At 37.3% G+C, this 25,903-nt stretch overlaps 1 protein-coding gene across 11 annotated transcripts; it reads left to right on the top strand.

The window, feature by feature from the left end:
• The first annotated feature begins 277 nt into the window (after positions 1-277).
• SRSF11 (serine and arginine rich splicing factor 11) lies at positions 278-25,730 on the top strand. 11 transcript variants are annotated; one of them, XM_021713898.1, is made up of 12 exons: positions 278-411; positions 3,713-3,829; positions 4,123-4,232; positions 6,634-6,726; positions 7,352-7,401; positions 8,882-9,009; positions 11,603-11,684; positions 18,102-18,233; positions 20,213-20,302; positions 23,628-23,744; positions 24,077-24,215; positions 24,321-25,730. In XM_021713898.1, exons 5-12 carry the CDS (start codon positions 7,382-7,384, stop codon positions 24,516-24,518), a joined length of 906 nt encoding a protein of 301 aa, XP_021569573.1. In that variant the 5' UTR covers positions 278-411; positions 3,713-3,829; positions 4,123-4,232; positions 6,634-6,726; positions 7,352-7,381; the 3' UTR covers positions 24,519-25,730. The 11 variants fall into 11 exon arrangements, with proteins under 11 accessions (XP_021569573.1, XP_021569566.1, XP_021569575.1 ...); XM_021713891.1 differs by having other exon boundaries at positions 1,038-4,232; XM_021713900.1 differs by lacking the exon at positions 3,713-3,829 and having other exon boundaries at positions 284-411; positions 23,649-23,744; positions 24,324-25,730.
• The last annotated feature ends 173 nt before the right edge of the window (positions 25,731-25,903 follow it).

Raw genomic sequence — 25,903 nt, 5'->3', positions numbered from 1 at the left:
ATTGTTGACACTTTTGTGGACTTCTCACTCTTGAGACTTTAGTTTCAGACTGTTTTTAAAACTGATACACTATAAGTTTATGTAGTAATTCTAAGTGTTTGCCTATACTGCAGTTTCCGACATTATTTCAGTGAGCAGTATTGGGAATATTGGGAATATTTTCTTTTAAACATTATTTGCCTGTTGTACTGTTGAAATGCAAGTGATGGTTTGTGAATTTACTCCTTTGTGTTTTGGCTAATATTCTTTTTCTCTTTTATGTTGTTAACTTTTTTAGTGATTCACCTTTGCCAGTCTCATCTCGTGTCTGCTTTGTTAAGTTCCATGATCCGGACTCAGCAGTTGTGGCACAGCATCTGACAAACACTGTATTCGTTGACAGAGCTTTGATAGTCGTACCATATGCAGAAGGTTTGTGCTTTGTTTAAGTACCTATGTGGGCATCCTCAGATGACCATCTACCTCAGGATAGTTGTAGAGTGAGCATTAGTCACATGCTGAAATCTAAGCTGTTAACATTTTGAAACCCTTGTTATACTGCAGTCCGTAATTTTCACTTAGAGGGTTTTTTTTAGCTCTAAAAATTAGAACTCAGGTCTGTTTTTTTAGGTCCATTAAAACCATATACCTAGTTGTAACTCCCTGAGATATATCTACTTAGTTAATTTAAAGTAAGGTTTTATGAAAAAGTCCTAAAGGTAAATGGTTCACTCTATATACACTCACACAGCATCCTTCAAGTAAATGCATGATGTTATTTCTGTTTTGAATACATGACTAGGTTGGTTTTATTTTCTTAATGCTTCCTCATGTTGATAACTTGGGGGAAAAAAATCCCACATTGAATTCCAGTATACCAAGGGTTGCAATGATTTTGGTTTTTGTGAAAGTTCAAGATTTCCTATAGCTTAGGTGCCAGATGGGCACTGGGTATTTTGTTTTTATGCCAGATTTTCTTGTTCATTCTTGCTATATTTCTAGAATATCTCTAAATAATAAATTCTTCTCTCTGTTATTTGTGTGTGTGATTTTTGTAGTGGAGAAGGCAAATGCAAAACTCTTCCAGATGACTGAAAAACAGTGGGTCCTCTGCAGCTACAGGGGATTCTAGACATTAACTAAAGGCCAGCAAGCACTCAAGTCCCCCAAGTGTTTTCCTGGTGTAACCTTTTGTTAACTACATTTTCTCTCTTTTTACATTTTAGGCTGTTAAAGTAACTTGACAAAAAAAAAATGGGCAGGTTTTTTGAATCTAAAAAAGCCACTGTGACAAGACATTTTAGTGTCATTTTGTAAAATTTTCTAAGGCATATTTTATAATTAGTTTGTTCCCAATGTACTGCTACTTTGTTTTTTGGTAACTATAAATTTTGATCAAAGAAATCACTGAAATATAAAATTACTGGAGTTTAATTTAATAAATATGCTGACCAGGATTTAAATGCTTTCCCCTTTCCTTAATAAACTGGTCAGTAGAAGCACAGTCTTGATATTGTTGATTGTAGATGCTATCTTACATCTTTGAATACAAATGTGAAAATTTACACCATACCTTGTAAAAGTTGTGAAATGTCTAGTCCTTAAAACTTAGAGATATTGCCTCTGGTTTTCTAAATAAGTTAACTTTAAATGGGTTAAGGCATGCTATATAATAATAGTACTTCTATCTCCATGATATTAAAGTGTATGAGCCCAGTTTTAAGATTTCAAAATACATAGATATTTGAAACTATTGGGTTAGTATGTTTGGTTAAGCAATTTCTTTTATGTCAGTGTGCCTATTATAGGATAAGACTTAACAACAGAAAATTTACAGAATTCAAATTCAGGATGAATAAAATATAGATGATAGGTCTTGGAACAAGGGTCAAATCATGTGAGTAATGTGCAAAATATTTTGAATGGTTTTTAAATTTAAATAATTTTTGATTAAGTATTATGGTTTTCCAATCCCTGAACATAATACAGTATATCTTATAACTGGCTCTCCTGAATATTTTTAGACCATAATAATTTTTGTAGACCTCTTTTTGAAAGTAAAGGATTTAGGAATATACAGTAAATAGAGTTAGGGAAATATTTAGTTCAGTAACCTATTTTTGGTGAATTTAATTCTGGTACGATATGCTGTATTAATATTACCTCCACTAAAACTGGATGTATTCAATCCCTTTGTCACCATTCGTTCTGAATATATTAGCTCTTACACTTTGGTGTTGACTCTTGGTCAGTGTTTTAGAACAATAGACACAGAGTCTACGGTAAGGAATAGTCTTAATTGGTAAAACTAAGATAGCTGGATTTGGAAGGAACTCTTAATAGTTAATGAATTTGGGGGTTATTTAGGTTCCTTGGTTAATGTTTGTTTCTTTTGTCTGTTTCTTTTTCTTTCATTTCTACACATTCATGCAGTATTTCATGGTTCTATCAAAGCAGCAGTAAAAAAAATACTCTTGACGCATGAAAATTAACTGGTGAGGGGCCTCATTGCTATTTTTAAAATTGTAGTTTTATTTTTAAATAGTCTTTTTTTAAAATCAGAGGATCAGATGCATGACTTTTTTTTAATGTATGCAGATCTTCTATCAGGTGTCTCACAATAAATTCAAGAGGATTTTAGTTTGCCAGAAATGTTGCAATGCACTAATTTGAGTAAGATGTTGATACTTAATATATCCTCTTGAAACATAATTTTGCATGCAGAATTATCCCATAATCTCTGTAGGTTTGTTAATATTGATGCATTCATGCCCTGTATATCCAAATGATCTTCTCCCCCCTTCCCCTCCATAACTCTTGGTACCTAAATTGGTGACAGCTCTGGCACAAGCAAGATAACAGTGCTGTGTAGTATACATTTGTTTATATTATCGGCACTTCTCAGTATAGGTGGAAGGAACCATTACCTTTATTTAACAGTGGTTTTTCTTTTTTGTTGTTGTGTTTTACAGTTCTTTTCCCTGGTTCAGCCTGAACTATATACCAGGCCCTGCTGAAAATACCACCCAACAGTTTTCTTCTGCAGCTTATCCAGTTTCTCTTAAGTGCCCTGTACATATTGTATGTTTTATGATGAGATGCAGTTTCTTAATATGTATTACAGAAATACTACTGGTATTTGCAAATATGAAGTTTAATTGTATTATTGAACTCTCATTTTGGGGGCTTGGGCACATTAACAGATTAATCCATCTGTATAGGGCTTTTGCTGTTGGATAGAATTTAAATTGTCTACATAAATATTTGTCTTAGGACCCTTAGATTTTATCTGAATACACAGATTAGGCTTTAAAAACAGACATACATGTCATTTTTGACTTAAGGAGTTTGGCTAAGTTAGCTTTTGAACTGACAATGTATAGCAGAATTTTTGGTATGGTTAGCATGGCACATGGTGGAGCATAAAGCATTTAACTGCACAGGTAAGGAATGTGCCATGTTGTTTTACCTATTCTCTCTCTCTCATTCCTACACACGCATCTTGTGTGTATTCAGAGACCTTCAGAAACATTCATATTCATTGTCATGAGTCAGCAAAAGCCCTACGCTTGATTCCAACAGAATATTTCTTTTACATACTTTCCTTCTCTTAATTTTTGCAAAATTTGTATGGTAGGTTTAAAAGAAAATCATAGTAACTGTACCATATTATTAACCCCTAAATCAAACTTTTTTTGTCTTGTGTATCTTGATTTTTCTGTGTGCTTTATAGTGAAGCAGCCGACACGAGTCGTTGTTCATAAAACAGCTTTTGAAAGTTGAGAGCACACCCCTGGAGAACCGACTGTGCTTGCTTACGTTTGGTTCATGACTTAAAAATCGAGTACAGGTGATGAAATCTTGGCAGTGTTAACAAAAAAGTAGTGTGTATTGTGCTATTTTTTTTTACTCTAGAAACTTAACCATTTGTAGAGAAAAAGGAAACAAATTTTCACACATTGAAGTTTCATTCTGACATAAAATTAATGATAAGTAATCATAGAAATCAAGCTTTATATTTTAGCGAACATAAGTACTTTCAACAAACTCAGGTGGTGTATCAGGGAGACATTTTCTGGGTGTTTTTGTGTGTTTTCTCTTTTACAAAAGAATGTGTTCTAATGCCAGGATATTTCTCTGCAGGAGTTATTCCTGATGAGACTAAGGCTTTGTCTCTGTTGGCACCAGCTAATGCAGTGGCAGGTCTTCTGCCTGGTGGTGGACTCCTGCCTACTCCTAACCCACTTACCCAGGTACCAGCTCTGTTGAATTCTTCAAGGCTGGAGGGGAAGTCCCAGAATTTTAGATGCAGCTATGCATATTTGAGCTTTTTAAGTACTGATGAGACTCTAGTGCATAGAGTATTATCACTGTGAAAGTCTGTATTATAGTCATAAATAATAAAAATCTCAGAAGTTTGTGTTTTGAGTATATTGGGTAAACCATAGTGTGCCTGATCATCTTTTGCCATTGACTCTCAATAACTCACAAGTAATTAGAAAAATATCTCATGGGGCGTAACACTTCTGTGAACACACTGTTAAAAATTTGGACCATATTTTGGAAAGAAAATAAAGCTGAAGTTCAGACTTCTCAAGTGAGTTTCATGTATTTTTTTTCTTTCTTCACTTTGATCTTTTGCTGTTATTTTGAAGGTTTTAATTGAGTAGGTGACTTGAAAATGAAGATGAATTCTTGGTGGAGATGTTTGATATAGGGAAGGCAAAATAAATTTGATTAGAGTAATGTTTCTAACACTGATACTGCTGTAAGAAGCTTATCATTTTAGAACTAACAGACACTTGCAGTGGTATGTATTCTAACCACTCAGATTGTAACTGGTCAGTCGTTTTATAGATTGTGAATGATGAGCCTCAACTAGAAATTTATGAGAGCATTCTTTCTAGCATATCATTTTGCATGTGTCAATAATTGACTCTGTTAACTGTAAAATGAACTGTGGAGTATAACATTTAGAGAGTTAGAGTATAATATTTAGAGAGAGGGCAGGAATTCCCAGGGTCTTGAGGGTATGAGTTTGGTTATCACTTAGCCCCTAGCTTTTTGCCTACTAAATGAGGATCTGGGTAATTTCTGGATCCCTTTGATGTATAAAATTATGTGATAATTATATGAGACAGCAAATTAAAGTAGTACTAATACAGCATTTTACCTGTTCTGAGTAAAGGGCTTAAATACGAAAGTTTGGTGCTTTGTATTTACTAAGAGACTAGGAGAACTTTTAGCACAGTGCTTGTGAAGTAAGTGAGACTGCCCCTTTAGGGCTACAGAATTTTACATGGTTTGTTTCTCATAAATTTTATAAGAAAGCAGAATTTATTGAGAAGACAACAAAACTCCTACAGTGGGAGGGGACCCAAGGGAGTTGCCCTGTTTCTATTAAATTATGAATGAATCAGAATTGTCACAAGCAGGTGACAGAACCACACAGAAATTGGAACAGGGAACATTTAAGGAGTTATTAACAAGTAATAGGGGAACACTAATGAATACAGGAATTATGGGTATAAGAAACAACCACCACTTCTAAGGCTGAAGCAGAAGGGGAAAAAAATTACATTTAGATTGGGGGTTTCCCCTTCCCCCTCTCTGTTGAGATTTAAACCTCCTTAGAAAGGTGAATGGAAGAAAAGTTGGGTACTCCTCCAGAACTTGGCTGGGAAGCTGCCCAAGGAGATTTTTTGTTTGTTTGTTTTTTGTTTTTTGAGTCCAAGTCTCACCTTGTTGCCCAGGCTGGAGTTCACTGACATACTCACAGCTACCACAGCCTTGACCTGCTGGGCTCAGGCAATCCAGCCTTCCAAGTAGCTGGAACTACAGGCACACCACCACGCCCAGCTAATTTTTTTTCTTTTTTAATTGTAGAGACAAGGTCTCGCCAAGTTGCCCAGGCTGGTCTGGAACTCCTGGGCTCAGGCAATCCTCTTGCCTCTGCTTCCCAAAGTGCTGGTATTACAGGCATGAGCCAATGTGCCCAGCTAGGATATTGTGTTAAAACTCACTGAGAGGTGAAAGCCCCTCGGTGTTCCATGTGGTACTGTAAGAATAGTCAGGAAGGAGACAGGAACCTGGAAGATAAGGCTTTTTTTCATTGAATATCCTTCCAGCATTCTTTACAGAGAGCTTCACATCATGGCAGCTGTTAAAGGAGACATGCTTTATGGAGGTCCTGCCTCCTGTGTCACAAAGCAGCAGGACAAAGAACATGGATTTGAAACTGAGAAGAAATAAATACTTATAATTGGCACAGAAATGAATTGAAATATTTTGGTGGTTTTTATAAATCCTGATCTTTAGAGAGGGGGAGGTTCTGTAAGGAATGAAAAATGAGCCATCATACAGAGCAAGGATTGACAAACTACAGACCTTGGACCAGACTCCTATTTTTGTTAATGCATCTTTGTTGAACCACAGCCATTTGTTTATGTATTATTGGTTACTGCTTTCAAATTGCAATGGCAATAGTTGTATAGGTTTGTGTGTAGTTGCAGCAGGAACCATGTAGCTTGCAAACTTAAACTAGTTACTGTCTGACCTTTTACAGAAAAAAAACGAAAAACAAAAAAACGTTTTAACCCCTGATATAATGAACTGAAGTGAAACTTTAAATAAGTAAAATTTGAAATTTCACAGATTGGCGCTGTTCCACTGGCTGCTTTGGGAGCTCCTACTCTTGATCCTGCCCTTGCTGCACTTGGGCTTCCTGGAGCTAACTTGAACTCTCAGGTACTACTTTCTATCCCTCAACTTTTGGAGCCATTTTCATAGAAAATTGACTTAATTTAAGTTATCATTTTAAGAGCAGGAGTTAATGGCTATATTATAGTGATGCGTTTTTCTTATGTAAACTTGTTTAAAAGAGATTCAGGCTGTTACTGAATTCATTATCCATGTCACCCTTACCCATTAAAGAATGTCTTGTTTAATATAGTTTAAAACAGAAAATAGATTCACAAGAAGTTAACACATCATCTATGTGTCATGGAGTCAGGAGAAAGAGTAGTGAACGGGTGGGAACATGGGTTCGTGCTTTGCTTTCCTAGCATGAAAATGTTTGTTCTCTTTCAATTTGTAACTTGGCTAAACTTTTTTTCTGAAGTTCTTACTTTGTAGAGGCCTTTTTGTATTATACTGGCTAAGCAGTTTTTTATTTTATTTTTTTCAATGTGGTTACTAAAATTTTAATGTTTTGTGACATGTAGCTTGCATTATATTTCTGTTGGTCAGCATTGTCTAGAGCAGGATACTTTCGGGTTTGGCAGATTGTCCCAGGATATTTTGACATACTGTGGAAATAGGAGTCATTTATTGTTTACATGGTCTCATTGTTTGTGTATTTTATGTTTTGCAGTCTCTTGCTGCAGATCAGTTGCTGAAGCTTATGAGTACTGTTGATCCCAAGTAAGGTTTTTTTTTCCCCCGTTGGTGATGTGGTATCTGAATGTCTAGAGAACAGTTTTTTTTTTGTTGTTGTTGTTAAATATAGCTAACAAAGCTATCTTTCTCAAGGAAAGCAAATACATAATTTTCTAGAAACAAGGAGAGAAATCTATAAGTAAGCCTGTCTATAAAGGATTTTGTTTTACCATAACTTGAGTCTTTGATAATAATTGTAAATGGCTTGTATCAGAATGATAGCAAAAGAGCTAATAAGTGGGTAACTCGGTCTGAATTTCAGAGGCTGAGCCCTGAGGATAACAGGAATTAGAACGGGAATCATTAACCCAGAGTAAAGAAGTATTACAGGTTATGTCATTAATTTCCAAAATCTTGTTAACGTGCTTTTGATAAGTGTTCATGCTGTAACTAATTGTTTACCACTTTATATGTGACAAACTGATGGGATTTTTTTAATTTAGTAATTTCTTGGCATATTAAATTAGAAAATGAGAATTGTGTACCTTTTCCCCTTAACTTGGTAAAAGGCACTATCAGTAAGTGGGAGAGCTGGTCACAGTGACTCATACCTTTGGGAGGCAAAGTCAAGAATTATCTGAACCCAGATGTTTGAGACCAGCCTGGGCAACCTGGTGAAACATTGTGTCTACAATAAATAAAAAATGAGCCAGACATGGTGGCACACACTACAGTTCCAGCAACTTAGAAGACTGAGGCAGAAGGGTCACCTGGGCCCAGCACATCAAGGCTGCATTAGCCACAAGCATGCTACTGCACTCTAGCCTGTGTAACAAAAAACTGAAATAATTTGGAGAACACGGGGGAAAGTGGACAAAATCATTTGACTTCAGTAGTTTGTAGCCTTTTTTCTTGAAAATTATCTTTAGTTAAAATAAAATCCAAGCTTGTAAAATAAAATAACACCAATACAATTGAAGTTCCCTATGTACCTATTCTTGATTACATTTCCCATTCTGCCCACAAATAACTGCTATACTAAATTTGTGGTCTGTAATCTTTTCTTACATATGTAAGCCCTGAGGGGATACCTTTAGCCTTTTCACTCAGGATTTCATGTGTAATTTTAACGTGTCATTGGCCTCTGCCTCAGTTTCTCCTCTCCCCCCCAAAAAAATTACTGTTATACAACATTTTTCAATAATATGAAAGAAACTTTTAAGTTTTCAGCAAATTTCCATAAAAACCTTAAAAAAAAAAGAATGTCAGTCATTGGAGGGGGGGCATACTTCATCAACAAGGGTACCTGCATAATAAACATTTGTATACCTAACCCTGAGTTGTACCCCACATCTTTAAAATTAAAAATGTAAAAGTAAAAAAAAAAGTTTTCAGCAGATTTCCTTGGCTTTTCTCAAGATGTGTTTGTTTATGGAAAGTTAATGGATGTGTAACAAAATTAAATAGATATTTTTCTGTGTTCATTTTAAAATATTCTAGATCTTAATTCTTGGTTCTGTTTCAGGTTGAATCATGTGGCTGCTGGTCTTGTTTCACCAAGTCTGAAATCGGATACCTCTAGTAAAGAAATAGAGGAAGCTATGAAGAGAGTACGAGAAGCACAGTCCCTGATCTCTGCTGCTATAGAACCAGGTAAATGTTGTTTATGCAGTTCTGTCAAATGTTAAACTATGATTCTTAGCAAAAAAATGATTATGGCATAAGGGTGTAACTATGTTGAATAATGCCCTAGTCATTTTTAAGATTTTCTGAATTCTGACAAAATAAAGGACCATTTAGTGGAGTGCCACCCAGTCATGTTTGGAGATACTTCTGGTTGTTAAACCGGTACCAACTGTATCTAGTGAGCAGGAAAAGCTTTCCCTCAACAATGATTGATCCAGTTCAAAATACCAGTAGTACCTGGGATTATTTGTTACTTGATCTGATATTTGAGAATTTTTCACCATTTATTTTTGTCTAGGTTGGGATGGTTTTGTGTTTTTGTTTTTGTTTTTTTGAGTTGGAGTCTCACTCTGTTGCCTAGGCTGGAGGTGCAGTAGCACGCTCACAGCCACCGCAGCCTCGACCTCCTGAACTCAGACAATCCTTCCACCTCAGCCTTCCAAGTAGCTGGAACTGTAGGTGCGTGCTACCACGCCCAGCAAATTTTTTGATTTGTTGTAGAGACGAGGTCTCACCAAGTTGCCCAGGTTGGTCTCAAACCCCTGAGCTCAGGCAATCCACTGGGCCTCCCAAAGTTCTGGGATTGCAGGCTTGAGCCACTGCACCTGACAGAATGGTTTTTTATTTGATCAGGGTAACCTACAGAAAATGCTTTTATTTGTCATTTCTTTAAAGAAGATAAAATGTGCCTTTTTCTTTGCATATTATCTTTTTGAGATTAAATGAATGGATGTCTCATGTATTTATATCAATAACGCTGGATTTTTCTTCTTCATTAAATGATGTCTTACTCACATTTTACTTTTTAACAAATGCGAATGTTTTTAATATGTGTAGAATTAGGACAACGAAAGTGATTTTATTTTATTTTATTTTTTTGAGTTGGAGTCTCACTCTGTCACACAGACTGGAGTGCAGTGGCCACTCCCAGCCACCACAGCCTCGACCTGCTGGGCTCCAGCAATTCTTCCGCCTCAGCCTTCCAAGTAGCTGGAACTACAGGCATGCCCTACCACGCCCGGCTAATTTTTGATTTATTATAGAGATGAGGTCTCGCCAAGTTGCCCAGGCAGGTCTGAACCCATGGGCTCAGGCAATCCACTCACCTCAGCCTCCCAAAGCGCAGGATTACAGGCTGAGCCACCGAGCCCGGCTAGTGATTTTCTTTTAAAGTATGATATCAGATAAACTGATGCCAAATGCTTTATATATATTATAATATTTAATCAATAAATGTTCAAGTAATTAGCCAGATCACATGGCAAGCATTGGGAGCTGTTAAAGATACAACTGGCTGGGACACAGCATACTCTTAACTGCTTTTGTGTTTATTGAAAAGTCATGACTGGTTTCTTTCTAAATTGATTTTTTCCCCCAAGTTTTTTGTGAGTTTATTATTGATAATAACAGTCACAATAAATTGAATCCTTGCACCTAAATGTGAAAGAGGAATTCAGTCTCACTCTGATGATAGTCCACATATGAAGAATACCATGGCTTTATTTCTCTAGTTAGATCCTAAATTAAAGGAATTTCTTAAATGCTATTTAAAAACCAGGAAACAAATTAAAATAAGATCCAGGAAATAAAACAATTTCGTTCTAGATATGTTTCTTATACTTAGTTGAAAATTGATAGAGAAGAGAAGTGATAAGCAGATACTGGGAAGAGAGCTTGCTTACTAATATCTAATTCTGTCACAGAAGTGAAGTGAAGATGGTAAGTAATCATGGCTATCTGGATTTGGGGGCCAAACATTAAATGTATTTATTAACCACTTTGACATAAATATGCATGAATGTATTTAGCAAAGGCACATAAAATTAAATGGTGGGGAGAGAAGATAAAGAGTTCTCCATACTCCATACATTGTATACATACAGTAGGAACATTTTGTTGGACCAAGATTTTTAGATGTTTATATTTTCGTTTATTTATTATAAACTTATTTATTAAATATGTTTATTTTATAGTCAAGTGCCAGTTAAGAAGATGTAATTTTCACTGGGCATGGTGGCGCATGCCTGTAGTTCCAGCTACTTGGAAGGCTGAGGTGGAAGGATCACCTGAGCCCAGCAGGTCAAGGTTGTGGTGGTTGTAGCATGCCACTGCACTACAGCCTGGGTGACAAAAAAAGATGTTATTAATACATAAACATGAAAATTAAAGCATTGATCCGGCTGAATTATAGCTATATTTGAGAAAGAACCTAAGGATAGAAAGAGACCCTCCCATTTAGAACCCGATCAAGAATAATCCAGAAAGAGCCAAAGAATGAGAATGCCCTTTTTGTAGATTGCTTTTTGGAAAACATGGCACTACCTCCTAAGTGGCAAGTTAAACGATCAAAGGAACCTTGGAAAAACTTAGGTAATTGATAATTTGTACACCCTCAGTAAGTTTCAGCACTGTGATTATAAAATGGTTACTTGTAACTGCAGTTTAGGGATTTATGTAATTGCTGAAAAATTAGATAAGAAATTATTAGAGTAGCTTCTGAATGAGAATAATTTTCCTGTTGAATGATTCTAAATACAAGTTCCTTTTCTCCTAAATCTAGATAAAAAAGAAGAAAAAAGAAGGCATTCAAGATCAAGATCACGTTCTAGGAGGAGAAGGACTCCCTCATCTTCAAGACACAGGTTAGGTTGATTTTTATATTTGGTTATACCCTGGACAAGGATAGTTTTTATATGTCTCATCTTTTTAAATTTGCTGTCTCTTGTCCCACTAGCTTCTGGTTAAAAGTATTTTAGTAACCACTACTGTCAGAATATGTGATTGAGTGTTCACGCATATATAAAGGGAGAAAAGGTACAAACTAAATAGTTCCTTCATACTTTAAAACCACCAAAGATTCAGAGGTGATAGGAAAGTATTGAAACTATAGCACCAAAATGGATTAGCACTATGGAAAGAACACTGAACTTGAAACCCTTGATATGAATTCTAAATGTGGCTTTTCCCCTGGACTCCTGAAACTTTTAAGTTGGAAAGTTGTCTGTGTAATCCACAGATCACCTGTCTAATGCATGAATATTTGCAAATGACAACTTGATATTCTTTGAGATGTTTCTTTGTATTACTGGATAAACCAGTTGATGTTACTCTTTTCTTGCCTGGAGTAAGACTAAATAATTCAGTGTGTTCTCTTTTCCATATAAGATATTTTTATGGTTATGTAAGTTTCTCTCTAAACCAGTGGTTTCAAACTCGTTTGTCTTAGAACCCCTTTACACTTGAAAAAGTTTTGTTTGCCGTCGTTCCATGTATATTGCAATTGGAATGATACAGAGAAGATCTATATGACCTCAGGCAAGGATGACAGACATGTTTGTGAAGTGGTTCAGATTTTAAAAGTGTATGTGTGTTACAATCCCCAAAAAGCTTTTGTTTATGTGCATCATATTCATCTGTGTTGGCCATATTAAAAACTTTAAAAAATGACCACATTAAACCCATTTATGTTAACCCAGCTTTGCAACAAAACTTCTTAAAGGCAAGGCTGGACGTGTGGCTCACATCTGTAATCCCAGCACTCTGGGAGGCAAGCAGGAGGATTGCTTTAGTCTAGTAGTTCAAGACCTGCCTAGGCAAGTGCACAGGTACGAGCCGGTATTGTGGCACATGCCTGTAATCCCAGCTGTTTGGGAGGCTGAGGTGGAAAGATCACTTGAGCCTGGGAGTTCAGGCTGCAGAGAGCCATGATCATGCCACTGTACTTCTGCCTGGCCAACAGAGTGAGACTCTGACTCAAAAATAAAAAATAAAAAAATGGTGAGGAGACTGACTTTGTTTTGCTTCTTTACAAATCTCTTTAATGTTTAGCTAAATAGAAGAGATCAGGATTCTGCTTTCAACTTATTGCAGTGTATTTTGGTTGACTATAGAAAATTCGCCTTCATACAAATATGTAGTTAGAAAAGGTGAAGATAATTTTATCGTCTTTTCAGGTAACTGGGATTAGTATTCTTTGATATAATGCCAAAATTTGACAAGTGATAGTTTCTAAAAAGATAGTTCAGTATGGAATCTAAAGCCATGATAATGCACTTTTTAATATTTTGTTACATGAAAATCTGTTGATCTTGGACTTTGAATGGATCTTTTTTCCAGGCATGAGTTTGTAAAAGCAGTCATTGGGCATTTGAAAAATAATTGGTTAATTGTGTAATGTTGGTTTCCAAATATTGACTTATATTTGATAATACAGTATTAGAAAAAGGATACATAGCATTATCACCTCAGAGCTCATCAGAAAAACGGAAGTATTAAGTTGACAAGTAAATAATAGTGGAATGAAGTTTTGGAAAATTTAATTTTCTTGGAAAGTTCAGATTTTACCATTGGCAACAAATTTGTTTGTTTCCCTTGAAGTAATAGAGTTCATTTATCCCTTTTTTTTGAAGTCTGCCAAATACCTTGTCTGAATAATCACAGTGTGTCAGCTCTTGAAGTTGAAGTTTCATGCAAAGGCAGCTCCCTCAGCTCATAACTCAACCACTCAGGTGTCTTCGTTGATGTAGCCATTGTACTTCAACAAGCATCTGAAGTGATTTATGCATACCTCTTATTTCATCACACAGAATATTACTCAAGAGACTAGATTTAATGCTCTTACTTAACCTTAATAGTACTGAGGGACTAGATGTAATTAGGTTAATTTTTACTGCTTCTTCAGAGACATTCTTAGTTTATTTGTTCTTTTACTGCAAGCACAGACAGAAATGTCAGCACAAAAGACAGTGACTACTAGGGCCACTCAGTAGCCACTGCCTTGATTTGTGCTGAGTTGCCAACACTTTGACCCACCTTTGCTCTCGCATCTTCAGTGCAGTTGTCAATATAACAGAAAAAGCAGTCATATCTTGTTGTTGTTATTTTGAAAATAATTTTGACCTGATGGACCCCATCAAAGGATCTTGGAGCATCCAGAGTTCCACAAGCCACAGTTTGAAAACCATTGCTCTAGGTTATTCATCATCAATGTATAACTCAGTTATATAAGTCAGGGATTGTAGTAGTTGCTCAATGGTTATTTCAGCCAGTCTTCACTTTTTTTCAAATTTTCAAATTCTGTTCTTGGCCTGATTGCATTCCAGTCCTAATCACAGTCTTTTAAGCTTGACATTCTGAACCATGATATTCCCATTGTGGTCAGTTATTTCAGCCAGTTTTAGCTTTACCTTACATTTCACCTTATCACTTGACTCTTAAACCCTGTTTGCTGGTAGCCTTTACCCCTGGATCCATCTCTTCTATATAATTTAGTTCTGTCAGTTGTCTGCCTTTTTAAAGTAATTTCTCTTGTTAGTTTTGTCGAGAGTTAGTCACAATAATTTTTCCTATTATCAGATTTGTGTGTGTGTGTGTGTGTGTGTGTGTGTGTGTGTGTGTGTGTCATCGTCTCACTCTGTTTGTTGCAGGCTGGAGTACAGTGGGCATGGTCATGGCTCACTGTAGCCTTGGCCTCCTGGGCTCAGTGGATCCTTACCCCTCAGCCTCCTGAGTAGCTGGGACTTGCAGTTTAGATAGTTACAGCAGCAAAAGTGATATTAGCCTGCACCCCCATGCCTGGCTAATTTTTATTTTTTTGTAGCGACAGGGTCTCACTATGTTACCCGAGCTGGTCTTGAACTCCTGGGCTCAAGCATTCCTCCTGCCTCGGCTTCCCAAAGTGTTAGATTACAGGCAGAAGCCACCACACCTAGTTGGGATTCTTGAAAGAGCAGCGTATACTTGAATCCTAGACCTTGTCACATTTCTATTAAACATGCTCACATCATATCTAAATATATAGCAAGTCACCTTTGCCCTAACTCATGGGTGGCCCTTTCTCTTTATTTCCGTTATCATCATCTTTTAGTGTCATTATCTTATTTTTAATCATTCCTTATTTATTACAGGGTTGTACTCTCTGGTGTGTCTGTTTTATTTCCTGTCACCCACCTTATTCCAGCCTGTCTCGTTTTTAGAGATGTCTGTCAGAAACCTGTATCTGGATCATGTCACGGCTCTCTCAAGTCTTAATAAGGTGATAAAACCTTAGAATGACTTCAGGGCTCCCTGCTGTTCAGTCTGGTTTTCTTTAGACATGTCATTGGCTGCTTCAAAAGCTGCAGGACTACTTGCCTCAGCATAACGTTTTCTTTATACCTCATGCCTTTGCTCTTGATCTTTTCTGCCTAATGCTTTTTTCCCACATTGTCATTTCCACCGAGGGGCTCCTTTTTCTTTCTTTAAGGTACAACTCAAAATTTACTCTTAGGTGAAGTATTGGTACTACTTACAATATTAGTCTTCCAGAACAGTGCTCTCATAGTTTAGTTCAACTTTTGCAATAGGGTATATCTCTTAATACAGATACCACAATTTGTTTGTGTTTCTCTCCCTTGAGCTCTTAAAAAATAGAACCCTGTGTCTTTTTTATATATATTAAATCTTACTAGGACTCTCATATTTTAATAAGAATTACTTTAGTATGACCCAGTGAAAAATACTGGTGAAATATTTATCTCTGAATTCAGACACTTGTAATATATCATAACAGAGATAACTATTATGGGTTGTAGTAGCTTAAGCATCTTGGTGGATAAAATGACTGACTTTCAGTAAGCTTTTTGTGACTCTATTGTATATATGTACATTAATTTCTACTTTGCTGATTGTTAAAACCTCATAAACTATTAAAGTGTAGTAAAGTGGCTCTGCAGTACATTCTCCTTGGAAAACAACTGTTTTAGGACCCTCTAGTAGATAGACTGACATGGTACCTCATCTTATTAGATTTTTTTCAAAACCGTATTATTAATCTTTTTGTTTGTAAGAATACATTTGTGATTTGTTTTCTGCATCTATATTTTTACCGTAAAGGTAGGAAAAATGTGTAACTCAGTTATAAGTCAGGGACTGTAGTAGTTGCTCAATGGTACAGTGATGGATAGACATATTTCTCCCACCTTCGTGGAGCCTGTAGAACTGTAGATAAGAATCACATAAAAATGTCTTGGGATGTCTTGGTGTTATTGCATGGGATTGTTTAGAAAATAGTTCAAAGATAGCTGAAAATGAGATGATTAAAACAAAACTTGATTGAGTTCAGTGAGGCAGTAGTGATGGGTCCTGAGCAGTTGTTTTAGATAGTTATGGCAATAGTAGCTATATTAGCACATCGATAAGAGGAAAGAAGGGAATCATTATTTCATATACAGTCATCCCTCAGTGTATGCAGGGAGTTCGTTACAGAACCTCTGCCTTTACCAAAAATTCAAGCCTACTCAAGACCCAGAGAATCTGTATGTACAGATAGTTAGCCCATAGTATTCTGGGTTACGCATCCCTGGAATACTGTTTTCAGTCCACGTTTGGTTTAAAAATATTCTTGATGTAAGTAGATTCACGCAGTTCAAGCTCAAGTTGCTCAAGGATTAACTGTGTATGCCTACACTAAGGCACTGAGTTGTACTCTCTTATCTCTGCGTTCATTCTGTGCCGCTATCCTGTGATGAAGGTTTGACTGCTGAAGTAACAGGATCAAAGAGGTTAGAAAATGCCTAGAGTTACCTGGCTTATAAATGAGAACCAAACACAGTTCTATAAAATGTCCATCCTCTGGAACCTTGAAAAGAAAAGCAGGCAGAACGTTCAAGTTGTCTTCTCGAAATGTTCCACAGAAGGTTGAATGGTTGCTAAAAGTTAAGTAATCAAGACTAAGCAAAGGACTGTAACTTATTTTTAACTTTTTTTGGTTTTTTGAATCGGGGTCTCACTCTGTTGCCCTGGCTGGAGTGCTGTGGCATGCTCACAGCCACCCCAGCGTCAACCCCCTGGGCTCCAGCGATCCTTCCACCTCAGCCTTCCAAGTAGCTGGAACTACAGGTGCGTGCTACCACGCCCAGCTAATTTTTGTATTGTAGAGACGAGATCTCACCAGGTTGCCTGGGCTGGTCTCGAACCCACAGGCTCAGGCAGTCCTCTCATCTTGGCCTCCCAAAGTGCTGGAATTACAGGTTGAACCACTGAGCCCAGCCTTATTTTTAACATTTAAGACAGAAGAGAATATGAATGTTTTAAGATGAGGAGGATGGCAGCATCTAAAGGTTAATTGTATTTCTTAAGTCCTTGAAGAGAAAGGTAGGGACTAGAAGTGGGGGTTTGCAGGAGGAAACACAGAGAAACAGACAACATGTTCAGGGGAAAGGGAGAGTGAAAGAGGCAGTATGTCCCGACTTGTATATATCTATACAAGGCCTACATTGCTTGGAGTTTCCTAAGTTTGAATTTGAAAAGCAGAATTGTTTCAGAGAACCACAGTTAGAAATAGTAGATGGCAACATACTGGATGGTTTCTATTTCTAAAATAGGAATTTATTTTCAACCATTTATGGTATCTACTTCATGGGCTTACTATGAGACCTGTTTGTATAGTTTGTATAAAGCATGAGACGAGTATCTAATTAATGATAAAGAAAACTCAAGCTGCAGTAGTGAGGAATCAAATACTAAAATGCTATACAATTGTATAAGAGTGATTCAGATGAGTCCAATTAATTATCTTAAGACAATTAAGAATTGCCTTTAGCCAGGCATGGTAGCACGTGCCTGTAGTTCCAGCTACTTGGAAGGGTGAGGCCGAAGGGTTGCCTGAGCCCAGCAGGTCGAGGCTGCAGTGGCTGTGAGCATGCCACTGCACTCCAGCCTGGGCAGCAGAGTGAGACTGCTGCTCAAGAAAAAGAAAAAGAATTGCCTTAATTTTCTAGTAGTATTTTTAACCTTGGAGTGGTAGGTATAACGGGCATAGAAGGACTGGTCTGATAGGTTTAGCAAAATATTAAAAGGAGAAGAATAACAACTGTTAAAAGGAATTGCTAATTTTTAAGTTATCAAAGATGTTTTCTCTGCACTGAATACGTAATGGCAGCGACGGAAAGGGCTTTGATCCCCCATTTAATGACTGGCTAGCCCACATGTCTAGATCTTTTGTCAGATACCAAGTAAAATAAGAAACTGAAGTCTTTTTTCATTTATATGCATGTGTTGTATTCCTTTTACATTATTAGGCGGTCAAGAAGCAGATCAAGGAGGCGATCCCATTCTAAGTCTAGGAGTAGGCGACGATCCAAAAGTCCAAGACGGAGAAGATCTCATTCCAGAGAGAGAGGTAGAAGGTCAAGGAGCACATCAAAAACCAGGTATAACAGACTCTTAACATTGGGTGAGAAGACAAAGTGATTTCCCAAGACATCAAATGCTATGCTACTTAATAACAAGGTGGTTGAGGCGGGAGGGCAAAGAGAGAAGAAGGCTAGACTGGAAAGCTGATCTTTGTTTACTGATGCGTCCTTGTAAACTGAAATTTCAGCTTGTAGCTGAAGACCTTAAGTAAAATTTCTTAGTAGTAGTAATGCTTAACTGTCCTGCTACCTTCTTTCATTTCATGCATTTCACTCAACCACTGCTATGGCTACCAACCGTTTCTCATGGTGTGTGCTACAGTTTAAAGCAGACAGCCATGTCTCATCATCTTTCTACATCTCACTATCAGTGACTTGGAAACATTTCCTAAGAATAGCTATATACCAGGCAGTGAACCTTACTGGAGGGATCTGATTCCAGGATTTGGGATGAGCAGAGAGTGAAAATGAGGATTTATGAAGAAAGAAACACCCTAACATTTGGCTGGGATCTGTGGCTCACGCCTGTAATCCCAGCACTTTGGGAATAGAGTTGTTGAGTTAGCTTCACCATCAGTATTTAGCCCGTAATAATGTGGCTTATAGTTTTTTTGTGTTGCAGAGTAAAATATCTTTTAATCCAGTCAATCAAACAAGGTTATTTAATGGAACAATTATCATACAAAGGGGAATTAGATATTTCTTTCTTTAAGAACTTTGTGATTACTAGGAGATGAGGGATGGATGTAATTACGGGGTAAGGGAAGGGCTGTTAAATGATGATTGGCACTTGCTTATGTTGGAAGAGTTTGAGAAGTGACACTTGAGTATTAAATTCTGATGGAGATGACTAGACTCAGTGAGGGGCATGGTTCCAGGTAGAGAATGGTGTTGTCTATATTAGCAAGTATTATGGGGTAGAATGAGTAGGAAATGAGGTCAGAAGAGTATAAGGAGACAGATCTCAGGAGGCTTCGTTCACACTGTGTTTGCATTTGATCCAGGAAATAACTGGAATAAGTTGAAAATTGATAAACGGAGAATTACTGTTTCCAGGTTTGTATTTTGAAAGATCTCTGATGGGAGAGCAGAACTGATTTAGGGAAGACATGCCTGGGACCTGTTAGAACTGTTGTAGTAATCCAGGAATTAGAAGATAAAGAGAGAGGGAAACTGATGGAGCAGGATGACCAGAGAAGAGAAAAAATGAAATAGGGTGAAAAGATCAGCCAAGGCAACAAGAATTTGATCCCTGAAATTATAGACTAGTTGAGGATAGGGGTATATGTGTATCTGATGGGACTTGTCATTCAGCAAATAAATGTTGATTACCCTATCCTCCAGATATTGGGGAGGATTGTGGGAAAAATTACTGTGGGGGTAAAAATAAATTTACAGGTATCTTTTTAAAAAAATTGAGGTATGACTATAGTACCAGTCCATTGTGGTAGGTAGGATAGGATATTTTTCTAATAGCACTAAGTAGTCCAGAGTATGTAGCAGCAGAAAAAGGTAGAAATTTGGCTTGATTTATGATAGAGGCTGAAATGAGATGTATGCATTGGAAGAATATTGATGAGTGATTTTGGTAGTGCATTATGGGTTTTGGCTTGATAGGAGAGGTGAATTGGGAAAGTAGTGATCAGATGAGAGAAAAAGGAGTCTTGAAGAGCCTAGAAACAATTATTAAACATATTGGTATTTACCACCAAATGTACCAAGAAACTAGTCAATATCCTGATTATTTTCTCGCTTCATAGTCTATTGGATAAAAGTTTTATGTAAACTATCAGGAAAATGGGATTTTGAAAGAAATCATCTTACCACAAATATGGTACAAGAACTCTTATTTCTGAAACAGCTTGTCAGAATAATGTTCATGATTTTAAAATGGTATCCTATGTGATTATACGTCTTCTTTTATTTGTAGCCCTATATAAATTGGCTTTAACTGAGTCCTCCAGTGCATGCATTCATAAATTATGTTCATTTGTTAGAGACAAAAAGAAAGAAGACAAAGAAAAGAAACGTTCCAAAACACCACCAAAAAGTTACAGCACAGCCAGACGATCTAGAAGTGCGAGCAGGTAAGGTGACGTTGTGAATTCTTGGTGTTTTTTTTTAACCTTGCTTATAAGATTATCAAGGCCGCGAACAGGAAGTATTTACCTATTATTGGAAGTTTTTGGAATGTATTCTTTGGCAACCTGAAGTTTAGCTTTATTTTTACTTAATATTGTTAGGTGTCAGCTGTCTTTGAGTAACAGAATTTAACAGAGGTGGGTTTTTCTATCTTGTATTTTGTTTTAATGGCTAAAGCATAATGAATTGTTTCATTAAATTAGTTTTATTATAGTAAGTTATATTTATCCTATCCACATCATAAATAAATCAAAGAAGTTTTCTTTCCCTTATAATGGCCCACAGATGAATTAATGAAAGTCAGTGGAAATTCTGGTTTTATCATTTTAGATTAATTCTCTCTTTAAACTCTCATAGCGAAAATTCAAACATTGCCAACTTTATTCCACAGAAAATAAATTTTTGGTATGTGTAACTTGGAATTCATAAATTAATAAGAGCTGACCATACTTCATTCTGTTTTCTTCAGATCACATTTACGTAGGTTATGTTGCAGTGTTTGTTAATCTGCTCTACTTAAATTCACTAGGAGACTCATGCCACATAAAAAGCATTTCTGAGGGCAGGCACTGTGGCTCACACCTGTAATTCAGGCTCTTCCGGACACTGAGGTTGGAGGAATGCTTGAGCCCGAGAGTTCAAGACCAACCTGGGCAACATAGCGAGACATCTGCAACAAAATGAAAAATTAGCCAAGCATGGTGGTGCATGCCTGTGGACCTCATTGCTCAGGAGCATGAGTCAGGAGAATGAGCAGTCACGAGCCTAGGAGGTCGAGGCTGTGGTGAGCCCTGATCATGCCCACCTGGGCAGCAGAGGGAGACCCCCAATTAAAAAAGAAAGTAGGTGGCTCAAGCCTTTAATCACAGCACTTTTGGAGGCCGAGGCCAGAAGATTGCCTTAGACCAGAGGTTCGAGACCAGCCTGGGCAACTTGGTAAAACCTCGTCTCTACAATAAATCAAAAAATGAGCCAGGCGTGGTGGCTCATGCCTGTAATTCTAGCTACTTGGAAGCCTGAGGTGGAAGAATCGCCTGAGCCCAGCAGGTCAAAGCTATGGTAGCCTTGAGTGGCGTGCCACTGCACTCCAGCCTGGGCAACAGAGTGAGACTCCAACCCCCCAATCATAATAATAATAAACTCAAAATGAATCAAAGACCTGACTGTAATTGCTAAAACTATTAATCTTTTAGAAGACAGAAGTAAATTTTTATGACCTTGACTTTTGTCACACCAAAAACACAGGAGACAAAAATATAAATTGGAGATCACAAAAATTAAAAACCATATTTCAAAAGGTACCATCAAGAAAATAAAAACCTGGAATGCGTGAAAGTATTTGCAAATTATATATCTGATAAGGAACTTCTTATATCTAGAATATATAAAGAACTCATAGGGAGATAGCACCTTACACTCACTAGGATGGCTATATAAGCCTGTTGGTGAGGATGTGGAGAAATGAGAACCCTGTGTGTTGCTGGTGTCACTATAAACCAATACAGCTGTTTTGGAAAACAATCTGGCAATTTCTAAAATAGTAAAGATGGAGGATTTTGACCAAGAAATTTTCTTCTGGGGATGTACTCAAGAAAAATGCAAACATGTTCACACAAAAGCTTATATATGGATTGTTATAGCGTTATTCCTAATAGCTGAAAGTCAGCTCAAGTATCCATTAACTAACAAGTGGTTATTCAAAATGATATCTTATTAAATTCTTAGGAAGAAAATTAAACCAGATATAAGTGCAGAAGGAAATGCCAAACCAGGTCTCTGTATTTGCAGTTGTGCTACAGTCTATTGAAAAGCACAGAAATATAAAGCATCTTCCATCTAAATAATTTGGAGTATTGGTTTTACAAAACAGTAGCAAAAAGCAGAAGGTATTCAGTCCTGACAAATAAATGTCTGATAAATAAATGCTCAGTTATGTGGAATTTTTCTGAGATGGGGTTACAGATGGTGATGATGGACAGGGAAAACTTCATTTGGAAACTGGACAAATGAAAGTACAGGGTTTTTTTGTTTGTTTTTTGCTTTGTGCATGAATTATGTAATGATCACCTTGCAAGCCTAACCATGAACAGAAAAATAAAGACAAAATTAAAGGGAAGGGAGAGCTCTACATCTTAAAATTAATTGCTGATAGCAGGGTTGTGGGGACATTTTGCTAGGGTATAGGAAATCAATTTGATTTCTACCTTTCCACTAACTAGTTCTCTGAATTTCATCTACTGATTTAAAGGTTAATTTGGGGGTTATTTTTTTAGTGACCACCTTCTAGATCACTTTATTTAATTACTCTATACCTGTTCTGAACACTGAATGTCTGAATCTGAGACTGATTTCTTCAGTAATTAACTTCAGACTTTACTCCTCTTGTATTAGAAGTTTTATTAATCTTTCCTGCCAGGTATACAGGCTCATGTCTGTAATCCCAGCACTTTGGGAGGCTGAGGCAAGAGGATAGCCTGAGCCCGAGGGTTTGAGACCTGCCTGGGCAACTTGATGAGACCTCATCTCTACAGTAAATGAAAAATTAGCCAGGTGTGGTTCCAGCGACTTGGAAGGATGAGGCAGAAGAATTGCCTGAGCCTACCAGGTCGAGGCTGCAGTGGCCATGAGCATGCCACTGCACTCCAGCCTGGGCAACAGAGTGAGATTCCTATTATAAATGAATGAATGAATGAATAAATAAAATAAATCTTTTCCAAAGCTTAATATTTCTTTCTTTCTTCCTTTTTCTTAATACTTCTTTTCTTCCTTCCTCCCTCCCTTTCTTTCCTTTCTTGGTCTTTCTTGCTTCCTTCCTTCTTTCCTTCCCTCCCTCCCTCCACTACCCCATCATCGATCTCCTGGGATCAGGCGATCCTTCCACCTTAGCCTTCCAAGTAGCTGGAACTACAGACGCCTGCTTTTTTGATTATTGTAGAGATGAGGTCTCGCTAAGTTGCCCAGGCTGTTCTCAAACCTTTGGCTCAGGCAATCCTCTCACCTCGGCCTCCCAAAGTGCTGGGGTTACAGGCTTGAGCCATCACACCCTGCCAAAGCTTAATATTCCTAATATCTTGTCAGATGTCTTTAGCAAGAATTGCTAGATCAGGGGAATTTCTTGAGGGCCATAAAGGAAAGGTTGGCTTGCAGATATTTATTGTTTATTTGACAGTTTAGCTTTTTCAGTGTTGGAATCATGTTGTAGGAGCTCCAGCCTAGACATATCTGTGATGTGTCTGCATTTCTTAGATCATACTGTATCTCAAAGCCTAGTTTGCACATTTATGATTCTAGAGAGCGACGACGTAGAAGAAGCAGGAGTGGAACAAGATCTCCTAAGAAGCCTCGGTCTCCTAAAAGAAAATTATCTCGCTCACCATCGCCAAGGCGGTAAGAATGCTAGTCATTTAGATTTGTTTCCAGTATTCAGAGGCTGTCCGCTTTAAAACTGCCCTATAGTTTTTCTTTCCAGGAGTTAAAAGTTCTTAAGAATTTTTTGGTACACATCCTCTTTATGACCTGCAACTTAAACACTGCTAAGGATTGAGCACTTGAGCATTGTAATCAAGTTAGGGTCTTCTAGTTTGTGCAAGAGCTCATGTCTTTTTTGTCTAGGATTTTGAAGTTGGCCCTTCACTTTGCTATTTGTGTCTTGCAACTTGTGTCAAGCTCATCTTGTAAGCAAGTTAACCCCGTTGCCACACATTTTACTGTCATTCTAGACACAAAAAAGAGAAAAAAAAAGACAAAGACAAAGAAAGAAGTAGAGACGAAAGAGAACGCTCAACGAGCAAGAAGAAGAAGAGTAAAGACAAGGAAAAGGACCGGGAAAGAAAGTCAGAGAGTGATAAAGATGTAAAAGTATGTTTACAAGCTGATTTATTTCGGCACGCGGGGTAGTGTTGCTACTTGGATGAAGTGATGTTTCTTTGAAGAAGCTTACTTTTATTATTCTCCTTGGCAAAGCAGGTTACACGGGATTACGATGAAGAGGAGCAGGGGTATGACAGCGAGAAAGAGAAAAAAGACGAGAAGAAGCCAATAGCAGTAGGTTCCCCTAAAGCAAAAGAAAGTCCTGTGGAAAAGGCAGCATGCGATTCTCTGAGGGAGTCCAAAGTGAATGGGGATGACCATCACGAAGAAGACATGGATATGAGTGACTGAGTGCTGCCTTGGTGGGGTCCACTGTAGACGTGCATCAGTGCCATTCCTTCGTGTGACTTCTTCACGCTGTGTTTGTTCATCTCCAGCTAGGTGTATACAGCGCTGAGTGATACATGGTTACACAGCTCCTGGTAGTGATTTTAGTTGTCGACATCCAAAAGCTTTTAGAAAACGTTGCAGGGGTAACCAGTTCTTGTCATGGTGAAATCTGGTTGAATAAACAAGCAGTTGGACTATTCCGGTGCTGCTTCGTCACAAAGCTGAAAAGCTGCATGCATCTACAGCAGGCATGGATTGTTTATGTTGTATGATCTCCTTTATCAAGTAAGCTCACGCATAGTATTTCTAGCATTTGACTCATTGCCGTACTAGAGCCATGTAGGGAATGCACTGATTGCATGTTATTGTGGCCAGCATATCCTAAATGTCATTAAAATCCTCCAACATGATGGATCTACTATGGTCTTGTTTGTGGACATGATAAATTAACCTCCTTATAGTTACATCTGGAAATGAGCGTTTGAAATAGATAATCTTTTAAGCCTTGTGGCTAAATTTTTGTGGCTTTTGTTTAACTTTGAAAGGTTATATATGCACTAACCTTTTTTTGATGGCTAATTGGGGTTTAATGCATAAACAAGATTTCAGATAAAACTGTCTTTGACAGTGAGTAAATAGCAGCATATTTTGAAGTAGAGTTATATACTTTTTCATGAGGTGTTTGGGAATTTTTTTTCCTGAAATAATAATTTATTCCACGTCTACAATAGTGAAGCCGTCTACCTATCCTGGGTCCATCTTGGGGGAAAAAATTATCGCTTGTCCGGATTTTCAGTTTTCTACTCGTTCATTAATTTGTTTTAAGCTCTGTGTTGGAAAAAGGGGAGGATAGTGCATTTTTAATTGACCTTCATATGCTTTTACTATAAATCTACTTGATAATGTACCTTTTATTTGATCTCAAGTTGTATAAAACCAATAAATTTGTGTTCCTATTATGCCGTAGTAATCTTATGCACACAGTGATCTCATGTTAATATGCAAAGTAGTTAGGCAACTGTTTTCCTAGTTACAGGAGTTTCAAGCTTCACTTTTGTGCAGTAAAAACAAAAGTAGGCTATGGTCTGTGCCATGTTGATGTACAGTTTCTGAAATTGTTTTACAAGACTTTGATAATAAAACCCTTAAACTCATGTTCATGTTCCTGTAAAACCGTATTTGTATTTATTTACACTGCTGAATGTATAACATTTACCTCATTCATTTTACAAAATAAGTTCTTTTCTATCCACGTGTTTAAATACAGTAACAAAGGTAAATTCCATTCCTGTGGTGAGAGTTGCCATCAGAATCGTCAGGAATGATTTTATTTCTATCTAAAAGTC

Source organism: Carlito syrichta, unplaced genomic scaffold (genome assembly GCF_000164805.1).
Source record: "Carlito syrichta isolate Samal-C Ts95f unplaced genomic scaffold, Tarsius_syrichta-2.0.1 Scaffold304785, whole genome shotgun sequence".
Lineage (NCBI taxonomy): Eukaryota > Metazoa > Chordata > Mammalia > Primates > Tarsiidae > Carlito > Carlito syrichta.
This window is presented reverse-complemented; position numbering and strand designations above follow the sequence as displayed.